The sequence below is a fragment of the Hypanus sabinus genome, chromosome 8 (assembly GCF_030144855.1).
Source record: "Hypanus sabinus isolate sHypSab1 chromosome 8, sHypSab1.hap1, whole genome shotgun sequence".
In the NCBI taxonomy this organism is placed as follows: domain Eukaryota; kingdom Metazoa; phylum Chordata; class Chondrichthyes; order Myliobatiformes; family Dasyatidae; genus Hypanus; species Hypanus sabinus.
In genome coordinates this window covers 146,351,777-146,373,776 of record NC_082713.1, presented here as the reverse complement: position 1 = coordinate 146,373,776, position 22,000 = coordinate 146,351,777, and the positions used below count along the sequence as shown (strand labels likewise).

General features: G+C 39.9%; 1 protein-coding gene across 1 annotated transcript in view; it reads left to right on the top strand.

The window, feature by feature from the left end:
- LOC132398548 (protein mono-ADP-ribosyltransferase PARP12-like) overlaps positions 1–22,000 on the top strand; it is a 73,868-nt gene that overhangs the window by 24,588 nt on the left and 27,280 nt on the right. Inside the window, exons 5-8 of the mRNA XM_059978168.1 lie at positions 1,434–1,557; positions 2,568–2,736; positions 4,854–4,944; positions 16,030–16,126. Coding sequence (XP_059834151.1) covers positions 1,434–1,557; positions 2,568–2,736; positions 4,854–4,944; positions 16,030–16,126 — 481 coding nt within the window. The remainder of the gene's footprint in view (positions 1–1,433; positions 1,558–2,567; positions 2,737–4,853; positions 4,945–16,029; positions 16,127–22,000) is intronic.

Sequence of the window (22,000 nt, the reverse complement as noted above, 5' to 3'; positions counted from 1 at the left end):
AGTTGAGCTTCCATAACCCCTCTGGATAGAGAATTCCAAATTTTCACTACCCACTGAATGAAGAAAATTCTTCTCATCTTGATCCTGCCCTTAAATTGTTTCCGTTGCCCTAGGCTCCTCAGCTATTGAAGCTTTGCATCTACCCTTAAAAGCTTTTTAAGAAGTTGTTATGGTTCAATGAGGTCTCCTCTAAATTCTAGCCCCAGTTTATTTAGTTTCTCCTCAAGAGGCAACCTGCTGTTTTTGGAACCAGGGACTCCCTCTATAAGAAATACATATTTCCTTAGATAAGCAGATAAAACTGTACTGTGAAAAGAATACAATCATATCAACATGCATTGGCCTTAGGGAAGTGGTACATATTTATCAGAATGTTAACAAGATTTCAGACTATGAGCATACAATGTACAGTGGATCCCAGATCATTGGGATAAATTTGCATATTTCAAAATATGCGATGAATCTAAGTATCACCAGGAAGTAAATCAAATAGTGTCCTGGTGCGATCACATTAACTTGGAACTGAATGCCCTCAAAATCGTGGAGGTGCACATGAGACTTCAGGAGAAGTAGGCCTTCTCTCCACCCGCTCATCGTCACCCTATCGATAGTTAGCACCGTTCCAACATTCAGGTCCCTGAGCGTCATTATTTTGCAGGACCTCATACGAGAGAACCACATCCCCTTCATTAACAAAAAGCCTTGACAGTGGATATACGTACTTCATGCGGTAGTCAGTAAAATTCCCCAGAACACGCTGATGCAATTCTACACAGCCAGCATAGAGAACATCCTCACACCAGCCGTCATTGTCCAGTTTGGTGCAGCATCTCCTCACAATATATGAAAGCTACAGCAAACTGTCAGGTCAGCAGGAAAGGTCAGTGGCTGCAGTCTAATATCACTGTTGGATCATTGTGTGTGCAGGACAAAGAAAAGGGCATGAAAAATCCTTCTGGGCACACCACCCTGCAAACTGCCATTTTCAAACACTCCCTTCTGGAAATTGCTATATGCTATTAAAACAAAAGATTCATGCTATTACCCTGGCAGCTAATCTGGTTAACCATTAATTAGCCCCCTGTCCCATCTCCTCACTGCACTGTAAACACTTTAATCCACTTTACATAATGTTTATATTGTAAATACATGCTGGTATTTATTTATGCACATTTTATTCCATATCTGTAGGTTAACTTTACTTTTACCTTATTCTTTATAATTGTTGAATGTAATTTTTGTTGCATGTCATGCCAATGCACCACAAAATTTCCTAATTCATGTAAATGTATATGGCGAATGATTTTTGCTGCCTTTTTGTCTTCAGATTACAGACTCTAATAATCTGTTTTCTTGACATCAATGGATTCAAGAGATCACACATTATGACAGAATGAACCAGCATCCAATTTCATCCCTTTGCTTTTTTACAGAAAGGTGCATACGAGCTCACTTCCACCTGCCCTACAGGTGGCAGATATACAAAGAAGAATGGGAGGATTTGCCAAACATGGAAGAAATTGAAATGGATTTCTGTGACCCAAACAACATCACCAGGTAGATTTTTCCTTATAATTTAACTTGTAATTAAAATAAATTGTAACTTCAATTACTTTAAAATGGAATTAACTGTACTCTTAATCTCAATTAATTAGTGTATGTCGTTCCTTGTTTTTCTGTAGTTCATGATCTACAAAGTGAAAAGTTCTGAAAGTTTGGTTTAGATCAATACTGCCCTTTGAAACTAAATTAACCTATGTACAGTGAGGGAAAAGGCTTGTGGTAAATTATGTAACCCTGTCTGGACACGCCCCCTGCTGACTGCTCCTGTGGCTCCTCCCACAGACCCATGTATAAAGGTGATTGGAGGCACTGCACCTCCCTCAGTCTCCGAGATATCGTGCTCCCTTTTTGCTGCTAATAAAAGCCTATCGTTCACTTCCAGTCTCTGAGAGTTATTGATGGTGCATCAAGGCTACTTATTCCTTTCCCAGTTCACACACGATCCAGTCCAATCCAGATTTACTCAGTGGAAGTACATCAGGACATTTGAAATTAGTTTTAAAAAATCAGGAAATCCTCATTGTGCAAGTCCGGCAGCACTATACAGTGTGTCAATATTGCCCCCTCAATGTGAATGCAACAATCATGCATATGGAATATTTGGTAAATGCCATTCATCATTTATTCTTGTACTTACCAGTTCTGTCACATCAACAGATGCTGGAGTTATGTCAAATTGTCAAACAGAACATTGAACAGTGGGCACAGATAAAACACAATAGGGACTTTAAGGAAATGGTTAGTTTTCATCCCTGCCGACTCCACAGTGGTTAGAATTGTAAACCAATTTGTTACCAGGCCTTCATGCTGCAGTAGTGTTACTTACAAGACGTTAAATGGGCTTGTTAGTGCCCTGTTCCACATGTACATTGCACTGCCAGGAAATGGAGATTCTAATCATTAGATTAATCTTAGATTGGTTAGTCTTAACTATATAACTACTAGCATTTTAAAGGTTTGGATCATGCCTCCTCAACATTTACTTTTCCAAATTATTTTAACAGTTCAGGGATTCCTCTCATTAATTTTGAGACAATGATGTTTGGGCCTTACAAGGTGAGGCGACTCTCCACTGCATCTTCTGTAACTAAACCCCCGAACTACATCCTGACCACCGAATGGCTGTGGTATGCGAAGGATGCTTTTGGAAAATGGACTGAATATGAGAGTCAGGTAAGTTTCCTTTTCCTTTGACTTTTTTGATCTTGGATCAGTTTAAACAATTCAAAAATGTTGTATACTCAGACATAATCGAAGTTGTAACTTGTGAGTAGATTTTCAACTTGCTACCTGAGCATAATGATGGTATTGGAACTTCAGTGAAGAGCATGACATTTGATGATTAATAATTTTGCATTCACAATAAAATGTAAACTTTTTTGACTTAACTTTTACATTTTTTGGTACCCTTGCCATTTATATTGTTAGCTTCCATACAAATATTGATTGCTCTAAAATATGTGTTAAATTCTTTAAGATTCTCCTTCATTGTACTTGTCAAGGGCATTTCAAAGTCAAGTCAAAGTACATTTATTTATTTATGCAGCCTCAAAGTTTGTCTGCTTACAGGCAGCAATAAAGCACGAAAATCAAAAGAACCCAATTTAAAAAAAAACAAATGCCCAATGTGCTGAGGAAGAGAAAAAAACACAAATCATGCATACTATACAAGCAAGCAACAGCAATCTGAACCAAATTAAGTCCATAGTCCCATACCCCAGAACAGCTGGAGTAGGCCGTTAGCCTCAGCCTCAGTTCATCATATCGTGGAAATAGCCATGATGCTCGCAGACACAAAGTGCATAGCAGCCAGAATAGTCTCAAAGCCTTAGTGACGCGGAGAGACAAGTGAACATAGCGTAAGAGTGAGTGGAATCAGCCCAACCATTACCTCTGTCCCAACATTCTGCCTTTCCAGTCTATCTGGGCCAGCATTTAAATTGTCCAAACGCTGGATCGTGCTGTGCACTAAGAGCCGGACCCTGCTGCAGTGACACACTCTGGGCCTAGACCTCACCTCCCAACCCGAAGCCATTCTCAACCTTACCAAACTGGCTTGGTGCTGATCCAAACTCATTCCCAGTTTAGATGGACAGGTATCAAAAACTCCGCCTTGACTCCTCTCCGAACCAATTGCTCCAACTCCGACGCCGTCTCAAACACATTAAGCTCTGACTTTGCAACACACCAGCACAGCGCATCGCTCAAGAGAGTTTCGCCTTTACTCCTCTCTTCATTGTTTGTGGTGATATTCCACCACAATGTACCTCAAAAATGTTGTTAATAATGTTGAGTTGAATTCCTTTCCTTTTGAACTTATTGTTTGACTTCCTTAGCTCCATCTTAAACTGGCATTTCATGGCCCCTTCTAGCGCTCTTAATTTCTAGTTTGTTCTTTCCTATATATTCCTAAGTGGTCTTGTTGAATTTCTGCTTCCTAAACTTACATTTGCTTCATTTTTAACTTTCACTAATCTTACGATATCTCCTGTCATCCAAGGTTCTCAAACCTTACCATCCTTATCTTTTATCCTTACAGGAATATGCTGGTCCTGAATTCCAACCAATTGGCCTGAAATCTATTTTCCTTTGGCTAAGTCATACTTCTTGATCTCAATTTTAGACAATAAGTTTTTATGTTTTAAATGTCAAGGGGCAAATCACTTCTATATAATTATATCCCATGTCATGTGGCTATATATGCACTAGCATTCATTTCCCCCCTCCCCCTCCCCCTCCCTCTCGCCCACTCCCCCCATCTCCATGCATACAGTATATTTGTGTATATACTGTTAGGTTTGGTACATGGAAATGTACCTGAAAATACAAGCTACATGGATCTTACTTCTTAAGAACCCCTACGTGTACCACAGCTTGTGTTTCCTCCAGAGGTATATCTAGCTGCTTGATTCCTATACTGTGTGTTTTAGTCTCTTTGCCCAAAAAATACGTCCCTTTCCTACCCTGTGTGAAACAAAGGCCTCTGTTTCTGTATATCTTATAGTTTTTACTTTTATTCCTTGTATCTGAACTCTTGAACACATTGAACTTTTTTTTAGATTATCCTCATGACTATCCTTTATACATTTGAAAATATCAGATCATAATTTTTCAAAGGAACCAACCAAGTTTCTTTAATCTTCTATAATCTAAATCTTAGATTTCAAAGTTGTCATGTTTGCTCATTTCTGTTAAAATCGGTGTCCAATGTGTTGATAATTAATGTTTTTAGTGTAGTGCAAATCTTTAATAACCAGTGAGCCTAATGATCCGATCGATATATTTAACAGGATCGAGTGTGTTCAGCGGACCTTGAGAAACTGTACTTGGCTGAAATCAGTGAAGTGTCTTCAGAATCCAGTGCAAAACAAAGTTTCAAAGGTATAGTTATTTCACGGAAATCTGTTAGTATTGTTTTATCACCAGAGAATTCACACACAATATTACGGAGAACTACGGAAAAGGATTTTGGCAATTGTAGGGATGACTTGCTGCAGATGGAAAAGCTTGTAGATATTAAAGAAGAGGATTTGCTGGAGCTTTTGGAAAGTATCAAGTTGGATAAGTCACTGGGACCAGACGAGGTGTACCCCAGGCTACTGTGGGAGGTGAGGGAGGAGATTGCTGAGCCTCTGGCGATGATCTTTGCATCATCAATGAGGACAGGAGAGGATTGCAGGGTTGCAGATGTTGTTCCCTTATTCAAGAAAGGGAGTAGAAATAGCCCAGGAAATTATAGACCAGTGAGTCTTACTTCAATGGTTAGTAAGTTGATGGAGAAGATCCTGCGAGGCAAGATTTATGAACATTTGGAGAGGCAAATAGGAATAGTCAGCATGGCTTTGTGAAAGCCAGTTTGTGCCTTATGAGTCTGATTGAATTTTTTGAAGATGTGACTTAAGCATGTTAATGAAGGTAGAGCAGTAGTTGTAGTGTATATGGATTTCAGCAAGGCATTTGATAAGGTACCTCATGCAAGGCTTATTGAGAAAGTAAAGAGGCATGGGATCCAAGGGGACATTGTTTTGTGGATCCAGAACCGTCTTGCCCACAGACGGCAAAGAATGGTTGTAGATGGGACATATTCTGCATGGAGGTCAGTGACCAGTGTTGTACCTCAGGGATCTGTTCTGGGACCCCTATTGTTCGTGATTTTTATAAATGACCTGGATGAGGAAGTGGAGGGATGGGTTAGTAAATTTGCTGATGACACAAAGGTTGGGGGTGTTGTGGACAGTGTGGAGGGCTGTCAGAGATTACAGTAGGACATTGATAGGATGCAAAACTGGGCTGAGAAGTGGCAGATGGAGTTCAACCCAGATAAGTGTGAAGTGGTTCATTTTGGTAGGTCAAATATAATGGCAGAATATATCATTAATGGTAAGATTCTTGGCAGTGTGGAGGATCAGAGGGATCTTGGGGTCCAAGTTCATAGGACACTCAAAGCTGTTGTGCAGGTTGACTCTTTGGTTAAGAAAGCATACAGTGCATGGACCTTCTTCAACCGTGGTATTGAGTTCAAGAGCCGAGAGCTAATGTTGCAGCTATATAGGACCCTGGTCAGACCCCACTTGGAGTACTATGCTCAGTTCTGGTCGCCTCACTACAGGAAGGATGTGGAAGCCATAGAAAGGGGGCAGAGAAGATTTACAAGGATGTTGCCTGGATTGGGGAGCATGCCTTATGAGAATAGGTTGAGTGAACTCGGCCTTTTCTCCTTGGAGCAACGGAGGATGAGAGGTGACCTGATAGAGGTGTACAAGATGATGAGAGGTATTGATGTGTGAATAGTCAGAGGCTTTTTCCCCAGGGCTGATATGGCTAGCATGAGAGGGCACAGTTTTAAGGTGCTTGGAAGTAGGTACAGAGAAGATGTCAGGGTTAAGTTTTTTTTATTCCATGAGTGGTGAGAGTGTGGAATGGGCTGCCGGTGATGGTCTTTTAAGAGACTCCTGGATAGGTACATGGAGCTTAGAAAAATAGAGGGCTGAGGGTAACCCTAAGTAATTTCTAAGGTAAGTACATGTTCGGCACAGCTTTCTGCTGTAGGTTTTCTATGTTTCTATGTTTTTTTGTTTCTATTATACAAATCTAAATGCAAGAGATACGGCCGATGATGCAAATCCAGAGCAACACACACCAAATGCTGGAGGAGCTCCACAGGTCAGGCAGTATCTAAGGAAAGGCATAAAAAGTTGATGCTTTGGGCCAAGGCACTTTGCCAGGACAAATTTGTCCAGATTTGAGTGCTGATGAAGGGTCTTAGGTAGAAGTGTCGACTCTTTATTCGTCTCCATAAATGCTGTCTGACCTGCTAAGGTCCCCCAGCGTTTTGTGTGCATTAGTGTACAAGTATGGCTTGCATCTTAATTTCATGTTGTCTGCAGTAGCTACATTTCAGCTGTTAGGGTAATGTACACATTCTGGCTATCTGTATTATTAATACCCATGATAACTGGGATGGTTAAATATAGACAATACTTCCTAATGCCTAAACGCAGCCATATTAGCCCATTGAGTTGTTACAAGAATCATCCCTTGCAATAATGATCAGGAGGCGCAGAGAGAATCTGTAATTACCAACCAGTAACTATATTGTCTCAACAGTGAATTGGCACAACTGAATACTTGTGTGCACACCTACTAAGTTTTTCTGACCTTCCATGAACAGTCAAAGAACACCTCATAAGCAACTTCTTATTTGGAAATGATCCCTAGACCAGCAGATCACACTGATTAGGCCAAGCAACTTAATCTCACAAAATGGAAGAGTAAGAATCTCTTCATAAAACAGCTGTCTTCATCTCCTTCCTTATGGCAAGAACAAGGACAATTGGTCAGTCTTCTTCTATTGTCCTTGATTCATCGGAATTCACTAGTCTGTAGACTGTAGGTTCTTTCTGGCCAACATCTCCCTCCTCTTGATCCAAAGGTATTTATCTTAGGATCACTATCCTCCTATATTCTGTTGACTGTTCGTAGGACTGCCATGAACCCCAAGCAGGTGTGCAGCACTTATACAAAGATAAAGGTACCATTTACTTATTGAATTCATATACTATGTATACAGACAAACGTTCACACAGTATTACAGAACCATCATCATCATCTTCTTTTTGCATTAGTTCAGCCTTCCACCTTCTAAGGTGATACACATTAAACAATACAATTACCAGGTACATAAAATTGGTATTACAGCAGCATGTGATATTGTCCTCACCCATAGATGTATTTGTACATTTGATCCCCAATTCCAGAACTTACCCAAGAGTCTGAGTTACTCATTTTTTCATTTGCTTTATCACTGTGTCTCGGTAGCTTTTGTATGTTTAATCCATTGATGGATTATCTCCTTTGCTTCCGCCACAACTCGTGTCCAGTCTGTAGTCAAATGAGGAATCGGCAGCAATTCGGTATCAACATAGTCCTACAGACATCGATCTGTATCAATTTGTTGGATCGTGAGGCTCTCTTTTGTTACCATATTTATTGCTAGCTGAGGTGAAGCTTGTTCTCTATTAATCAAATCAGTAATCATGCTCCCAATTACATCAGTATGACTTTGCCAAGGACACTATTTTCGTCCCTTGGTATAACTCGTTGTTGCTGTTGCTATATAATATGTCTATCCCACCAGTGCATATTGTGATTAAAAACTCATTATATACAATCAGAATGGAGAATGTAGAATTCTCATAAGTACTGACACTACAATTCAGAAGTTTCTGTCATGCAATCTCTTCTGGATGAGCCCAGTGGTTTCTCCGTCGATGACATCTTGATAATCCTATCGATTTCCTGATACCATTCAGAACCGTAACCTGTGTTTGCAGTTTACTTAAGTATATCCAAGTCTTCTTATGATACTTGCCCACCTTGTGAACTCTCTCAAAGGGTAAGTTAAATTATTTCCATGTCTGGGAATCTGAAATATGGGACTAAAACCTCCCTTTACCATGATCACAGTACCCAGTATTCTAATGGTTAGAGTAAGCCTTCTAATATGAGACAAGGGTACCTTTCCCAAACCCCCTGATCCCCAGTTTGCTACTAGATGTGCATCAAGTTGCAGTGCATTCATACCAGTCAAGGTGGACAATAAACTAACATATGTAGCACAGATCTCAGCTTTATGCATTTCCTTAGACATGAGGTCTGTGCGGTCAATATTCAGATTTGTTTGTATCTTGAAGGGGCTTCAGAAAATTTAAGTGAGTCCAGAGTTACCTGTGATACACTCTGACCAATTTGATTAGTCTGTATCTGATCCCAATAATTTTCTCCAGTAATATCCCACATTTTCTGCTGAAGGGAATGTATCTAGCTTCCTAATTCTGCTATGCATAACCTGCTCCCAATAGTTCCAATAGTCCTCTCTTTTTTCCCCATTTTTAATTGACTTAAACTGCTTAGTTGTCTCCCAAGAAGATAAGTAAATAACTCTCTTGTTGTAGAGGAGCACCATTCAAGCACTATTATTTTATTTAGATTTAAAAGTTACCTGCAAACTACCCCCGTATTCTCTGACACTATTCCTGCCCTATCTGTGTTACATTGAGTCTCACTACATTTAGGTTCTAGTGTAGTTCCGGCTATTTGAAGTTATGGGGTAGTTGATTTTACATTATTCTCATCATATTGAATTAAACATGTAACACACAAATGTAATTTCTGCTCTTATTTCTGCTTTCAAATTTCAATCATAAATCATTGTCAGTCCATATTTTCTATCTGTCTTTCAAGCTTGTCCAATCCATGCTCCCAATTGTCTTTGTACTCAAACCATCCATCTTTTTCCACCCAATTTCATTTCAGGATATGGGAGGCAGAAACCAACAAGTTTTCCCTTTTCTTAATTTTTTTGACAAAACTTCCCTGACCTTCACACTCCGAGAACACGCAAATTCCTCCTCAGTCAAATGTTGATATCTGCTTGGAGCAGCTTTTCCAACCCCAAATCTTCCAGTTCAGGATTATCGTGTGCATCAATTGGTACATGCTAGTGGTGATAACGTTCCTGTTTTTCCCCCACCAGTTTCAGTTGGTTGATATGGTACCATCCACTTTCGTCTGCCCTGACTCCTGAGGGGCTTGCTTTGTCCATAGGGCCCTCTAAATCTTGGATTTAAAAAAAGAGGTGGGTTAGTGTATTTGAATCATCACTCTTTGTCTTGGACCTAATTCTATGGGACTGACTTTTGAGTCAAAGTAGGCTTCACTCTGTTTCCTTTTCTTTCTTAGTTGACGAGCTGCCACATAATGGGCCTCCTTCAATTATTGTACCCCACTTTATTGACACAATCCCATTGATTTCAGGTTCTAACAAGTCTAATCCTAACAACTCCCCAAAACTTCTCATGTCTCTTCCAGTCATGAGTTTATAGGGGGTGTAACCCGTTGATGATGCTGCTGCATACCTTGTATTCATCAGTACACAGGCCCAAACCGTCTGTCCTGTTGTTCCACCATTTTGGCAATCATACTTTCTTTAGCATTGGGTTCATTCTTTCCACAATTCCACTAGACTATAGAGCATATGAAATCTCTGCTTGATTCAGGTCATCTTGCATTCTCTGAGGAGGTTCACGAGGATGATTCCGGGAATGAAAGGCTTAACATTTGAGCGGCATTTGGCAGCTTTGGGCCTGTACTCACCAGATTTTGGAAGAATGCATGGTTATTTCATTGAAATTTACCAAATGTTGAAAGGACCACAAAGGGTGGATGTGGAGAGAATGTTTCCTATGCTGGGGGTATACAGAACTAGAGGGCACAGCCTCAAGATTGAGAGGCAACCCTTTTGAGCAGAGGTAAAGAGGAATTTATTTAGCCAGAGAGTAATAAATCTGTGGAATGCGCTGTCACAGACTGCTGTGGAGGCCAAGTCCATGCGTATTTTTAAAGCAGAAGTTGATTATTTTCTGATTGGTCAAGGCATCAAAGGATATCGTGAGAAGGCAGGTGTATGGGGTTGAGTGGGATCTGGGATCAGCCAAGATGGAAAGGCAGAGCAGACTCAATGAGCTGAATGGCCTAATTCTGCTCCTCTGTCTTATGGGCTGTAAAATACATGCCTTAATCTAATTCTATATTCTGAGTTAATCCCCAGTGAATGAGGACTCTTTCCATCGGATTTTTGCAGTGGCTTTGGCTGTATTTATCTTAGCTAGGAAAGCTATCCGCCCACTTGTAGAAAAGATCTACCTCTACAAGAATATATTTGTACCCTCCTGGGGTAAATTGCCAACATAATTTATCTGCAAATTAGTCCAAGGACCTTCCACCGTTCTGGTATGTCGGAGGGCTCCTTTCTTTACATTCCTTTTTAATTCTCTATCTTCCTTCTACCCCTCAGTTAAATCCATAATCTTAACCTATTGCTCCTTCTGTCATCCCTTCTCCCCAATCTGTGGCTGCCACTCCTACCCATTTAAAGCACCTTGGTTCACTAACTCAACAGGCTTCTTATTCCCGTTGGGATAACTTGGACTGGGCTTTCACCTTTATGGCTCCGCATTCTTTCCCCTTGGCTTCTTCAAATACTGTATATACCACAATAGAGTAGCATAGCGGAGGGGCTTTCCGTCAGCAGAAATAAAGCCTCTTGCTTCCCTCAGAGGCATATGTTTTGTAAGGCTATTGCAAACATACATACTATCAGAATGTATGCCCGATCCTGGGTAGACATCATTCTTGGTGGCTAACCACATATGCCACAGCTGCCACTTCTGCTGTCTGTGCACCTGTAAACTTTAAAGCTATATCATACCTTCTCTGGCCATGTTCATCCTCTACATATATATAATCACGCCCAGTTCTCCTCCTGCCCATCTGTACTGATGAGGAGTCATCTACAAAAAAAAAAATTAAATAGGCTTTTTCCTTTGTTTGTGTCTTTTTCTCAGGTATTGCTTTCTGATCTCCTTCTACCTAATAATTTGTATTATTTTAATACAAATGGTCCTTTGGGGTCATTTGCTATCATATCCTGACACCCATACAGTTCTCTAGTACAATAAAAATTATCTGCAAGGAAAGTAGAAACTTTATTATCTCATATCCAGAATAAAAACTTCATTATCTCATATCCGGAATAGAGTTGTACAAATTTCATTCTCAACCCACATTTGACCAGGCCAGTGTGGAATCTGAGTTTCTCTAAATTTAATTCCACACAAAATGAATAAAGAAACACAAACCAAAAACACAGACAGGATAAACAAAAATCCATAGACTGTGGGACATCCATGAAAAGCTTTTCAAAGAACCAAGGAAGATTGAAAATAACTGTTGCGTAGGGACATCAATACATTAATGCAAACTCTTAAAGGTGTGGTCTTTTAAACAGCTCTCTCTTTCAGTCACACTCTCACACGATCTCTTTTAGATATAGCCACACTTTACGCACTTGAAACATGCAAACCATTTACACCTTAAACCATTTTAGAAATCTCTTTTTCCTAAGAGTTAAAACATTACCAAAATATCCAGTTACAATTCGATAACATTAAGGAAATGTTCTACTTTAAGCCTTTAAAACAAAGAAATGTTGGAAGTTATCCATCACATACAAATAGAGACACTTTGTTGATCCCAAAGGAAATTACAGTGTCACAGTAGCATTAGAAGTGCAGAAATATACAAATATTAGAAGGAAGAAATAATAAAAATTAAGTTACCACAAACAGTCTGATGGGGGGGGGGGGGGGTGTGGGGTGGGTGTTGGTTATGACTTTCCCGACTGTAGGTTGACTCATTATAGAGCCTAATGGCCGAGGGTAAGAATTACCTCATATAGTGGTCTCTGGGGCAGTGCAGTTGTCATAGTCTATTACTAAAAGTGCTCCCCTGTTCAGCCAAGGTAGCATGCGGAGGGTGAGAAACATTGTGTAGAATTGCCAGGGTTTTCCATAGCGTCCACAGCCTCCAGTGTGTCCAATTTGATTTCTATAACAGAGCCAGCCTTTCTATTCAGTTTATTGAACCTGTTGGCATCACCTGTGTTGATGCCATTGCCTCAGTACACCACTGCATAGAAGATTGTACTAGTGACAATAGACTGATAAAACATGTGAAGGAGAGGCCTGCATTCTTCAAAGGACCTCAATCTCCTCAGGAAGCAGAGGCAACTCTGGCCCGTCATTTATACAGGTTCTGTGTTGGTGCTCCACTCAAGTCTGTCATCCAGGTGCACCCTTACAACATTCAAGTTTACAGCATGAAATCTCCATTAACCAAAATTACAACATATTCTAGCCCTTCTATAGGTCCAATCTCTGATCTTTGTTAGGACTTAAATTACATGAACTGTTTGCTATATAGTTCCAGGCATAATGACCCATATAACCACAGCTGATGTGAGCTGATTGTGCAAAGGTGCACTACATTGCTGTTTTATTTCCATTCTACAATTTCTCTGCTGGCTTCCGCCCTGACCCGCATTTCCCCACGTTATATCCTGGTTGGATGTTGGCAGGGTATCCTTGAGTGGAATCTCCACGTTATGACCATTTCCGATCGCACTACCTATAAAATCATGCCTATACACAACTTTATTTTCATACTCCTCTGCTCTTTCAGATCCAAAAGCACACATTATTCCTCTGTGCAGTAAGCTGGTCCTGCAGCTTTTGTACCTGCTTTAAACACTTTGTATGAATGCTAGTATTGCATTCCTTCTCATGAACAGATTTCTGTTTTGCATTCATAGCTGCTTTAAAATCACTGCATTGTTTATTTCATTTCTCCTATTTGTTCTTGGTTAAATTGGCTCCTTCCTCCTGCTTACTCCTTTCTTTAACCAATTTCTCAGACTTCAGCTGAAATCGGTTCATGTGCACCAAGTTCATACTTCTCTATCCCTGCAAATGAACAACCATCTACTACCACTCTCTGGCTCCTCCTGCAAAGCCAATGTCTAATCCAATTTACTACCTCACCCTCCCACACAGGACTTTGTCAAAGGCCTTGCTGAAGTCCCTGAAAACAACATCCATTACCTCACCTTCCTCAACTTTCCTGGAAACTTCCTTGGGGGATGCTAAGATTAGTTAGAAATATGACCCCTACTATACACAATACCATTTTGATTATCCCTGTTTATCCAAATACTTATATAGCTGGTCCCTTAGAATACCTTCCAATAATTTACCTGCTACTGATATTAGTTTCACTGGCATATAACTTCCTGGCTTATTCTTAGAGCTCTTCTTAAACAACAGAACAACATTAACTATCCGCCAATCCTCCAGCATCTCATCCATGACTAAAGACATTTTAAATCTCTCTCCTATTTTTGGGATATGCCAGGAAAACTGAGCACCTGGGGGAAACCTATGTAATCTCAGGGAGAAAGTGCAAACACGACACAGACAGAACTAGACATCAGGACTGAACCAAGTTAATGGAGCTGGAAGGCTGCAGCTTGCCAGCTGTGCCCCTGTGTGAACTTTTATATGAGTACTAGTTAGATACTGAGCCATGCAGCAAGTTTCCAGGGCAGAAGACTGGAAGCTCAAAGAGGCAGATTTCAGCACTACCTTAGCAGGAAGTTTAGGAATATAATTGCAGATCTTAGGGCTTGGATGGCTGTAAGAAAAGTGACCAATCAAAAGCAAAACTAGCCGATGCTGGAAATCGGAAATAGAAACAGAGAATGTCGATGGTACTCAGCAGAACAGTCAGCATCTAAGGTGAGACAAAGTGACGTAATGTAGCAAGTTGCTGATCCACCTTCAGAACTGGGAAGTTTTTATGATGTAGAGAAGGAAGAGGTTAGAGAGAATATTGGGGGTGACTGCAATAGGGTGGAGACCAGGAGTGTGAAGGTAACATAATGCTGCTAGTGAAAGTGGTGAATATTTGTTGATTGTAACTGATCTGTTAGGTGGAGTGTTATTAGAGGCAGATGGATAAAAAGAGAGAGCGAACAAAATGCTAGAACAATTTGATGCAGAACACAACAGTTACTGGGAATCTGAGATAAAACAAAAAGAATGCACAAAATATTCAACAGGTCAGGTAGCATCTATGGAGAGTGAAAAACTGAATTAATGTCACAGGTGGATGATTTCACAATGGAACTGGTCAGTTGTGTGCTACACAAGAAGGTGGAAGAATTAAAGTTTGTTGATAATCAAGAGAATTAGAAGAGAGCAGAAACCTTATGGCTAACATTCCCAACACTTGGTTTTAATAGCAGTGCCTTTCTTTCCTCTAGAGGTGTGTCAGTAATGGAGTAATTATTCTAATACAGATCCTCCCTAGGTTAAGGCAGAGTTCTGATCCTGTGAGCCATTTGTGACCTGAACTGTCCCCAAGTGGGAAATTCAGCTGCAGACTGAGTTCCTACATGACAAGAGATGCCTGCAGTCCTGCTGCAGCCGGCAAATCATTCACCAGTCTCCCAAATGAATGCTTATATCTATGGGTTGTACATACATGGGCAGACATAAGCTGGGTAAGAGCTGTGACTGAAAATTTTGTTTCCCATTGAATTGTTACACGCCTATTTTCAAGCCTTGGGTAAACTGAGGCAGAGAGAGGCGAATTCAGATTGGTTCCAGTTGAAGGGTTAGTTCAGGTGAACAAAGGGAATGAAGTACAAGAGAAATCAGTCCAGATGAAAGGTCTTGATCCAAAATGTTGACTGCCCAATTCCCTCCATAGACACTGCCTGACCTGAAGAGTTCCTCCAGCTTCTACTTTGCAGTTCTAGCGTTGTTTGCATGTCAGGAGGAGCAGCAGTGTTTCCTTCCACCCCGATATTGTCTCTCCTAATTCCGTCATCTGAAACACATGCCCAGATCAATTTATCTTCCCATCTCACTTCATTTTCTCTCGGACTCCATTCCTCAGCTGCATCTTTAGGCCAGAATCTCATATTGCTGGCTCCTGCTAGGAATGGGCAAAATATTTAACTGTAGTTCTAATGTAGGAGTCTTGTGAGAAAATCCAAATCTGCCAGCTGCAAAAGGTGAATAGGTAATCTTCTATTTCCAAAATTATTGACCGTATCCTTAAGTACCAAGTAGACCTTTCGAGAAGTTCATTTAAAAATTTTAAATAGAAAATAAAGGAATGAGAAAAATGTTTCCTTTGAATACCTTCAATAAGAAAATAACCTGAAGGAGATCAGTAGATATTAAAAGAAAAGTATGTGCATATCTGAGCATTGCTCGCCTATATTCCAAGTTAAGGAACTATGAGATAAAAGGCCATCTATATTCCTCTCTGGATGTTGTTTGATAAGGAAATTTGAATTACTTGGTAGTTGCCTGGTGCTAGGTGGAAAGAGAATCCCTTGGTTAAGTTATTTTAAGTCCTGAATATTTGTTTGGAAACCAAGAGTTCCCAGATTATCTGCTACATCCTCTTTACAATGCATTTTGGACATTAAATAATTTCCACGTTGTGCTTTGTTATGCGTTAATTATTTTTGAAGTACTAAAGCTTTTTTCCTTTCAGAAATGTGTCAGAAGTTTATACGTTTTGAAAGTGAAGACAATTTCCGCAGAAGGCCGAGATTTGCCTCGAAGCAAGATGTGGAGAAAATAATACAGAGGTATTGACGTATAAATTATCTCCTAAATAACAACAAGAACTCTTCTTTGCTACTGCTTCTGGCAATTTAACTTCTGCTTCCTCAATTTGCATTAGTCTTTATGAAGGTGCATGATTACAGTAGAGACAAATGTTGCACTTTCTAGGTCACTCAGTTAGTGTTGGGGATAAACATGCCCAAGGAAGCTGCTACAGGGAGAGTTTTCAGGTAGCCTAGAGTATTTTGCCCCACAGCGTGCCTTTGTCCAATATTTGCAACAATTCCCAGTATCACTTTCTTCAAAAGTATATCTGTGCATCCAGGGTCTTAAAGAATGTTGTTCTCATTTTTTTCAACTAAGCCAAATTTGTATTTCTTGAAACAGGCTTCCACCTCATGACAGTGGCTCCAAAACTTTTTAAAGAAGTCATCCTCTATAATATTAACTGTGCTGGTGTATCTCTTTTATTTCTTCGGCAAAGTTGATCAGTTCCTGATGACCTCACCTTATCTTCCTCATTGTCCACCTCATATCTGTTCTTTTGAAAGCCAGGCCACTAAAACAAATCCTTTTCCTGCAATTACCTTAAACTGTTTGCCATTTCAACTTCCCAGTAAACCCCAGGCCAAGTCCTGGAGATGTTGCTTATCGACCCACTTTCATCTTTCATAAGTTAGGCATGATTTGGAGCTCTGACTTCATAAGGACGATCTTTATTACTTAGAGTGAAATGGAGTTGAATCCTGTGAAATCACAAACACATTGAAATGTTCATTCCAAACTGTCTTCTCCTTTTAATTGCTATGTGTTAGGCTGTGCATAAGCAGTGTTTTTGGAGAGGCTGTTGTCAGTTTTAATATATTAGCGATTCATTTGGAGGTGGATTAATTTATTTTTAACTTAAATGTGACTGCATGGTTTTCTAGACATAATAGAAATTGTTAGTGAGCTACTGACGAGAAGGCCAGTTGAGGGGGCTTGAGACCTGACAGGGATAGGCAGCATTAAGTAGCAAACCCCTCCCAGTAGCTTTCCCAAATGGCCATGTGAAGGGCTTTGTCCTCGTGCCTCATGACAGCTTTGGAAGGTTGAATACCAGATTTCTACTTTGTATCAGTGCTGGTCTTGTTCAACAACAAATGAGAATGAGAGGAGCTGCAGCACCCTGCCTCTCTTGGTTTGCAGGGAACCTTGGTGAGCTTTAGTGCTCTACACAGCCTGGGTTTAACACACCAACTAAAGGTACTATTGAATTTCTAGGCAGGTGTATCAGAGGCTTAGACACAACCAACTTATTTGTGTCTGAATCTGTTCCAGTGTTTTGCAGAGATATTTGTAGCATCTTGTAGTTGACTGGCTGCAAATCGAGAAAAGAGGTGGGTAGTCTTTGGCGTGTTTGCCAGAGCTGCCAGGTATGTGAATTGTTATTTTAAGCTGAGGTCTATTGTTTCCCTGGGTTGCAGGGTCATTAACTTCAGGCATATACCAGAAGCAATGCATTGAATGCCATATGATGACCAGCTAAGTCACTGATATACCCAGGATTATATTGAGAGGTTTTGGAAGCTCCCTTCAGCCTCCAGGGTCCCCAGGAGGGTAGTGATGAACTGCCCTCTGCAGAACTTTGCACATTGAGCTTGGAGCACATTAGTGATCCGGCTGTCTTTTACTGAATCAGTCCCCTTCTGACTTTCATATTATAAAAAATCTTGCATTTCCCCCAACTAGGAACACCTCTATAAAGACCTGAACATCTCTTTTGAGCCCTCCTCTCCATTGCTGGTTCAATTTATGTCTCATCAGTAGTTAAAAAAATCACTTACTAGCTCTGATCAAAAATGGGTTAAAAGAACAAATGAAGGAATTAATTTACATTTACATGGATCAAGAATAACATTGAAATTTATTAGCTTAATACTGGGTGGAGGGGTGGAGATATGACTCTACCAAAGGAGGTGTAAGATGCTCCTTCCTTCCACTGCCCTGCAGGTCACCCTTGGGCAAGGTGTAGCACCTGCTTAGCCCCGGATCAGGGTCACATGAAGCCATGGGAGCAGGTGGTGGATGGTCGTATGAGCAGCTGGTGCATACCACATAATGGTGATGATAGTGATGATGAATGAAGATTTAGTAGTGTCACCCACTATGCTTCTTCAAACTTTATTATTCTTCCTTCTATCACTGCTACCTCTGGGGCTTCATCAGTGATCAAGGCAGATGATCTAAAACCCTACTCTGATTGCTGAGACGCTCTTGCTTCTTGGATGCCCTCTGGGTTTTGGAATCCAGCAGAGACAGCTTCGCTTGCACCCATGAAGTGCAGCCTTCAGGTTCTAAAGGTAACACACACTGACTGAAGGAATGGAGCCAAGATGGGCAATAGTTATGAACTGAAAATGTTTTGAGCTAAACCCACACTTCTATTATCCTTGAGCCTAAAATGTCTCTCACACACATCCCTTCTTGAAATGAGCAGCTTGGTACCTTGTTGTAGATCAGTGGTACAACATATTCTGTAGAAGAATCATTGATAGAAAATGATAACCCTGTTTCTCTCTGTACAGATTATATGTGACCTGCTGAGCATTTTCAGTATTTTGTTTTATTTTTGCAGCAAATAGCTAAACCTAGGATCCCATGTATCTCACTTAAGGTACCTTTAATACTCTGCAAGCCATCTATGTAAGCCTTTGCCATTCATTTGATTGCCATATTTGATACTCAATGGAAATAGATAATCTTATCACAACGGTTTACAATGTAATCCCACTCATGTTTGAAATGGATTTTCTGAACAGAGGCTTGGGAACAATAAACTCTGTAACTAGAAGTATAGAGCCCTGTGACAGCTGCCGATAATTTAACAGGTCCCAGAAGTTTAATCATGATAGGAAAATCTTAGTCAAGAAGGCACACAAGGGAGATCAACTAACAGCAGAATGTGCCTCCTCAAATAATTAACTTTACCCATACATGGTGCTGGGAAGCAAGGCTCTACCTATGAGTAATATTTATGGAAAATGCAAACCCTTCACTACTGGAGCATCTGCCACTCACCATTAAGTGTCCTTTAGTCTTCTCTTTGACTTCATTTTTTTTTAGGATGTGGCTGTCACTGACAAGTCAAACATCAGTAATTATCTATGAGAAAGGACTTGTGAACCATTAATTTTTTGAAACTCTTCAGTCTACCATGCAGGTGTTCTGATTTAGCAGAGTGATAATTTTGCTAGGCCGTATTAGGGGGTAGGAGTGCATTAATGCTGTAGAACTGGACTCACAGAAATGGTTTTTGCTACAATTCAGTACTACTATCACAGTACCCATTATTCATTTTTACAATTTTCAAATTTTATTTCCAGATTATTTAATGAAATGAACTACAATTCAGCTGCTTTGATAGGATTAACTCTGGCTTCACAGTTTTTGATCTGGGAAGTTAACTCCGATGCTCCAATTTTAAGGGTAGTTTCACTGTTCTACCATCAGTCTTGTTAGCAGTCTCTAAGATGGGGACATTACCATCACTAGAAATCTCTGGAATTTTGCAATGATCTTAGCCTTTCCAGCTTAGTCAATGGTCCTCTCAACCCACACCCCACCTCATTAGTGCAACATCTGAAGTAGAGTCACTTTTAAAATCATTTGCTGGGATAAGTTTCTCAAAATTACCAACAGATAGTTCCAACAGGAAATTGGTCAATAATTAGCTTGCCCTATGAACAAAACAAAACTCATTAACTTAAGCATTAAGTTAATGAGTTAATATTGAGGCAGTTCATTGCAAGTACTTTCAACCCAACCATGAGAAAGGGTGAGCAAAACTCCATCTAAATTACATGAGCAAGATAATTAACTACTTATGCATTAATTGACAAGAGATCTCTTTCAGTGGACTAGATGCAACAATAACCATTTATAGCATAGGCCTTTCATTAAACCAATACAGAGCTAATTCTAATTTTCCATGTCTTTGCATTGCCAATTTCCTCTCAATGCTTATCCTCTTTACCTTTAAAAGATATCACTACATCAGCAAAGCATCTCATGATCTAACAGTCTATGCTGGAAGAACTTTGTCCTGTTCTTCCTCAACAACAGCAATTATAAACTGATAAACTCATCACAGGAAATTTGTCACTTCAATCAATTTATAGATGATAGCTAATTCTTCCTTAGATGTTTGTGAAGATTTGGCATTTCATCTAAAACTTTGACCAACTTCTATAGATGTGTGGTGGAGAGTTTATTGACTGGTTGCATCATGGCCTAGTACACCAATGCCCTTGAATGGAAATTCCTATAAAAAGTCGTGGATATAGCCCAGAAATCATAGAGCACAACTACACAGAGCATTAATCAAGAACACCCACCACCCAGGCCATTCTGCTGCCCTCCGGAAAAGGTACAGGAGCCTCAGGACCCATACCACCAGGTTCAAGAATGGTTATTACCCCTCAATCATCAGACTTTTGTACGAAAAGGGATGACTTCACTCAACTTCATTTGCCCCATTGCTGAAATGTTCCCACGACGTGTGGACTCAATTTCAAGAATTCTTCATCTTGTGTTCTAGATAATATTTGCTTACTTGTTTATTAATTAATTTATTTCTTTTCTCTTTTATGTTTGCACCATTTGTTGGCCTTTCCACTTTGGTTGTTTGTCCTTCCTGTTGGGTACAGTCTTTCACTAATTCTATTGTGTTTTTGTGAATGGCTGCAAAATACGAATCTCAGGGTTGTATATAGTAATGTATATGTACTTTGATAATCAATTTACTTTAACCTTAACTTTGACTTTGAAACAAAAAGGAAAGCTCATGTCTGTACCTCACCTTTTTGCACCTGCTATATCTCTACACTCTCAGTCAATGTAGGATCTCACCTGAAACGATGACTATCCCTTTGACAGTACAGCTGCTGCACCACCCACTGAGTCTCTGCTAGTTATTTTTGCTACATATCTCATATCTGCAGTCTCTTCTGCCTCCAAGAGAATTAAATTCTTGTTAATTTTCTGCTGTATCTTCTGCTAGCTACTTTTACTGTAGAGGAAATGGCATTTTATTCCAAATTTCTCCAGATTCTACATGCTTTCAAAGTTTGGGTATATTTTCTACAAAGTATTTCTACAACGCAATTTTGAAAATAGTATCTATAGTTTATCTTTCTGTTTACGTATCTGACTTAGTACCCTCTAATTCTTTAGAAATAAATGGGGAATTATGCTCCAGTTTTCTGCATCTTCTTTCTGGTTTGGTGATATCTGTGCCAGACTCTGTTCCATCTAAATTGTATGGGTGCACAGTTATGCAGTAACTGAAATACTCCTATGCGTATAGCCTTTGTCACTGCACAGCTGGGTTTTTAAAAACATATAATGTTAATATAATTTAAAGTCTGTTCATATAATTTTTAAATTATGCTAATATATTTTGAAATCTCTCTTAATATAATTTTGAAATAGCCTGTAATTAATTGTGTTAATGAATATAATTCATTGTCGTCATTATGCGTCATGTTGTATGACGTGTTCAATCATGGTCTTTCGGTTACCAGGATTGCTCCTGGCAAATTTTTCCATTGCTTTCTTCTGGGCAGTGTCTTTACAGGACGGGTGACCCCAGCCATTATCAATACTCTTCAGAGGTTTTCTGTCTGGCATCAGTGGTCGCATAACCAGGACATGTGATATGCACGACTGCTCATAGAACCATCCTCCACCTGCTCCCATCACTTCATGTGATCCTGATTGGGGGACTAAATAAACATTACACCTTGCTTAAGGGTGACCTGCAGGCTAATGGAGGGAAGAAGTGCCTTATACCTCCTTTGGTAGACATGCATCTTTGCCCTGCCGCCCAATAAATTCTCTAAATAATAAATGATAAA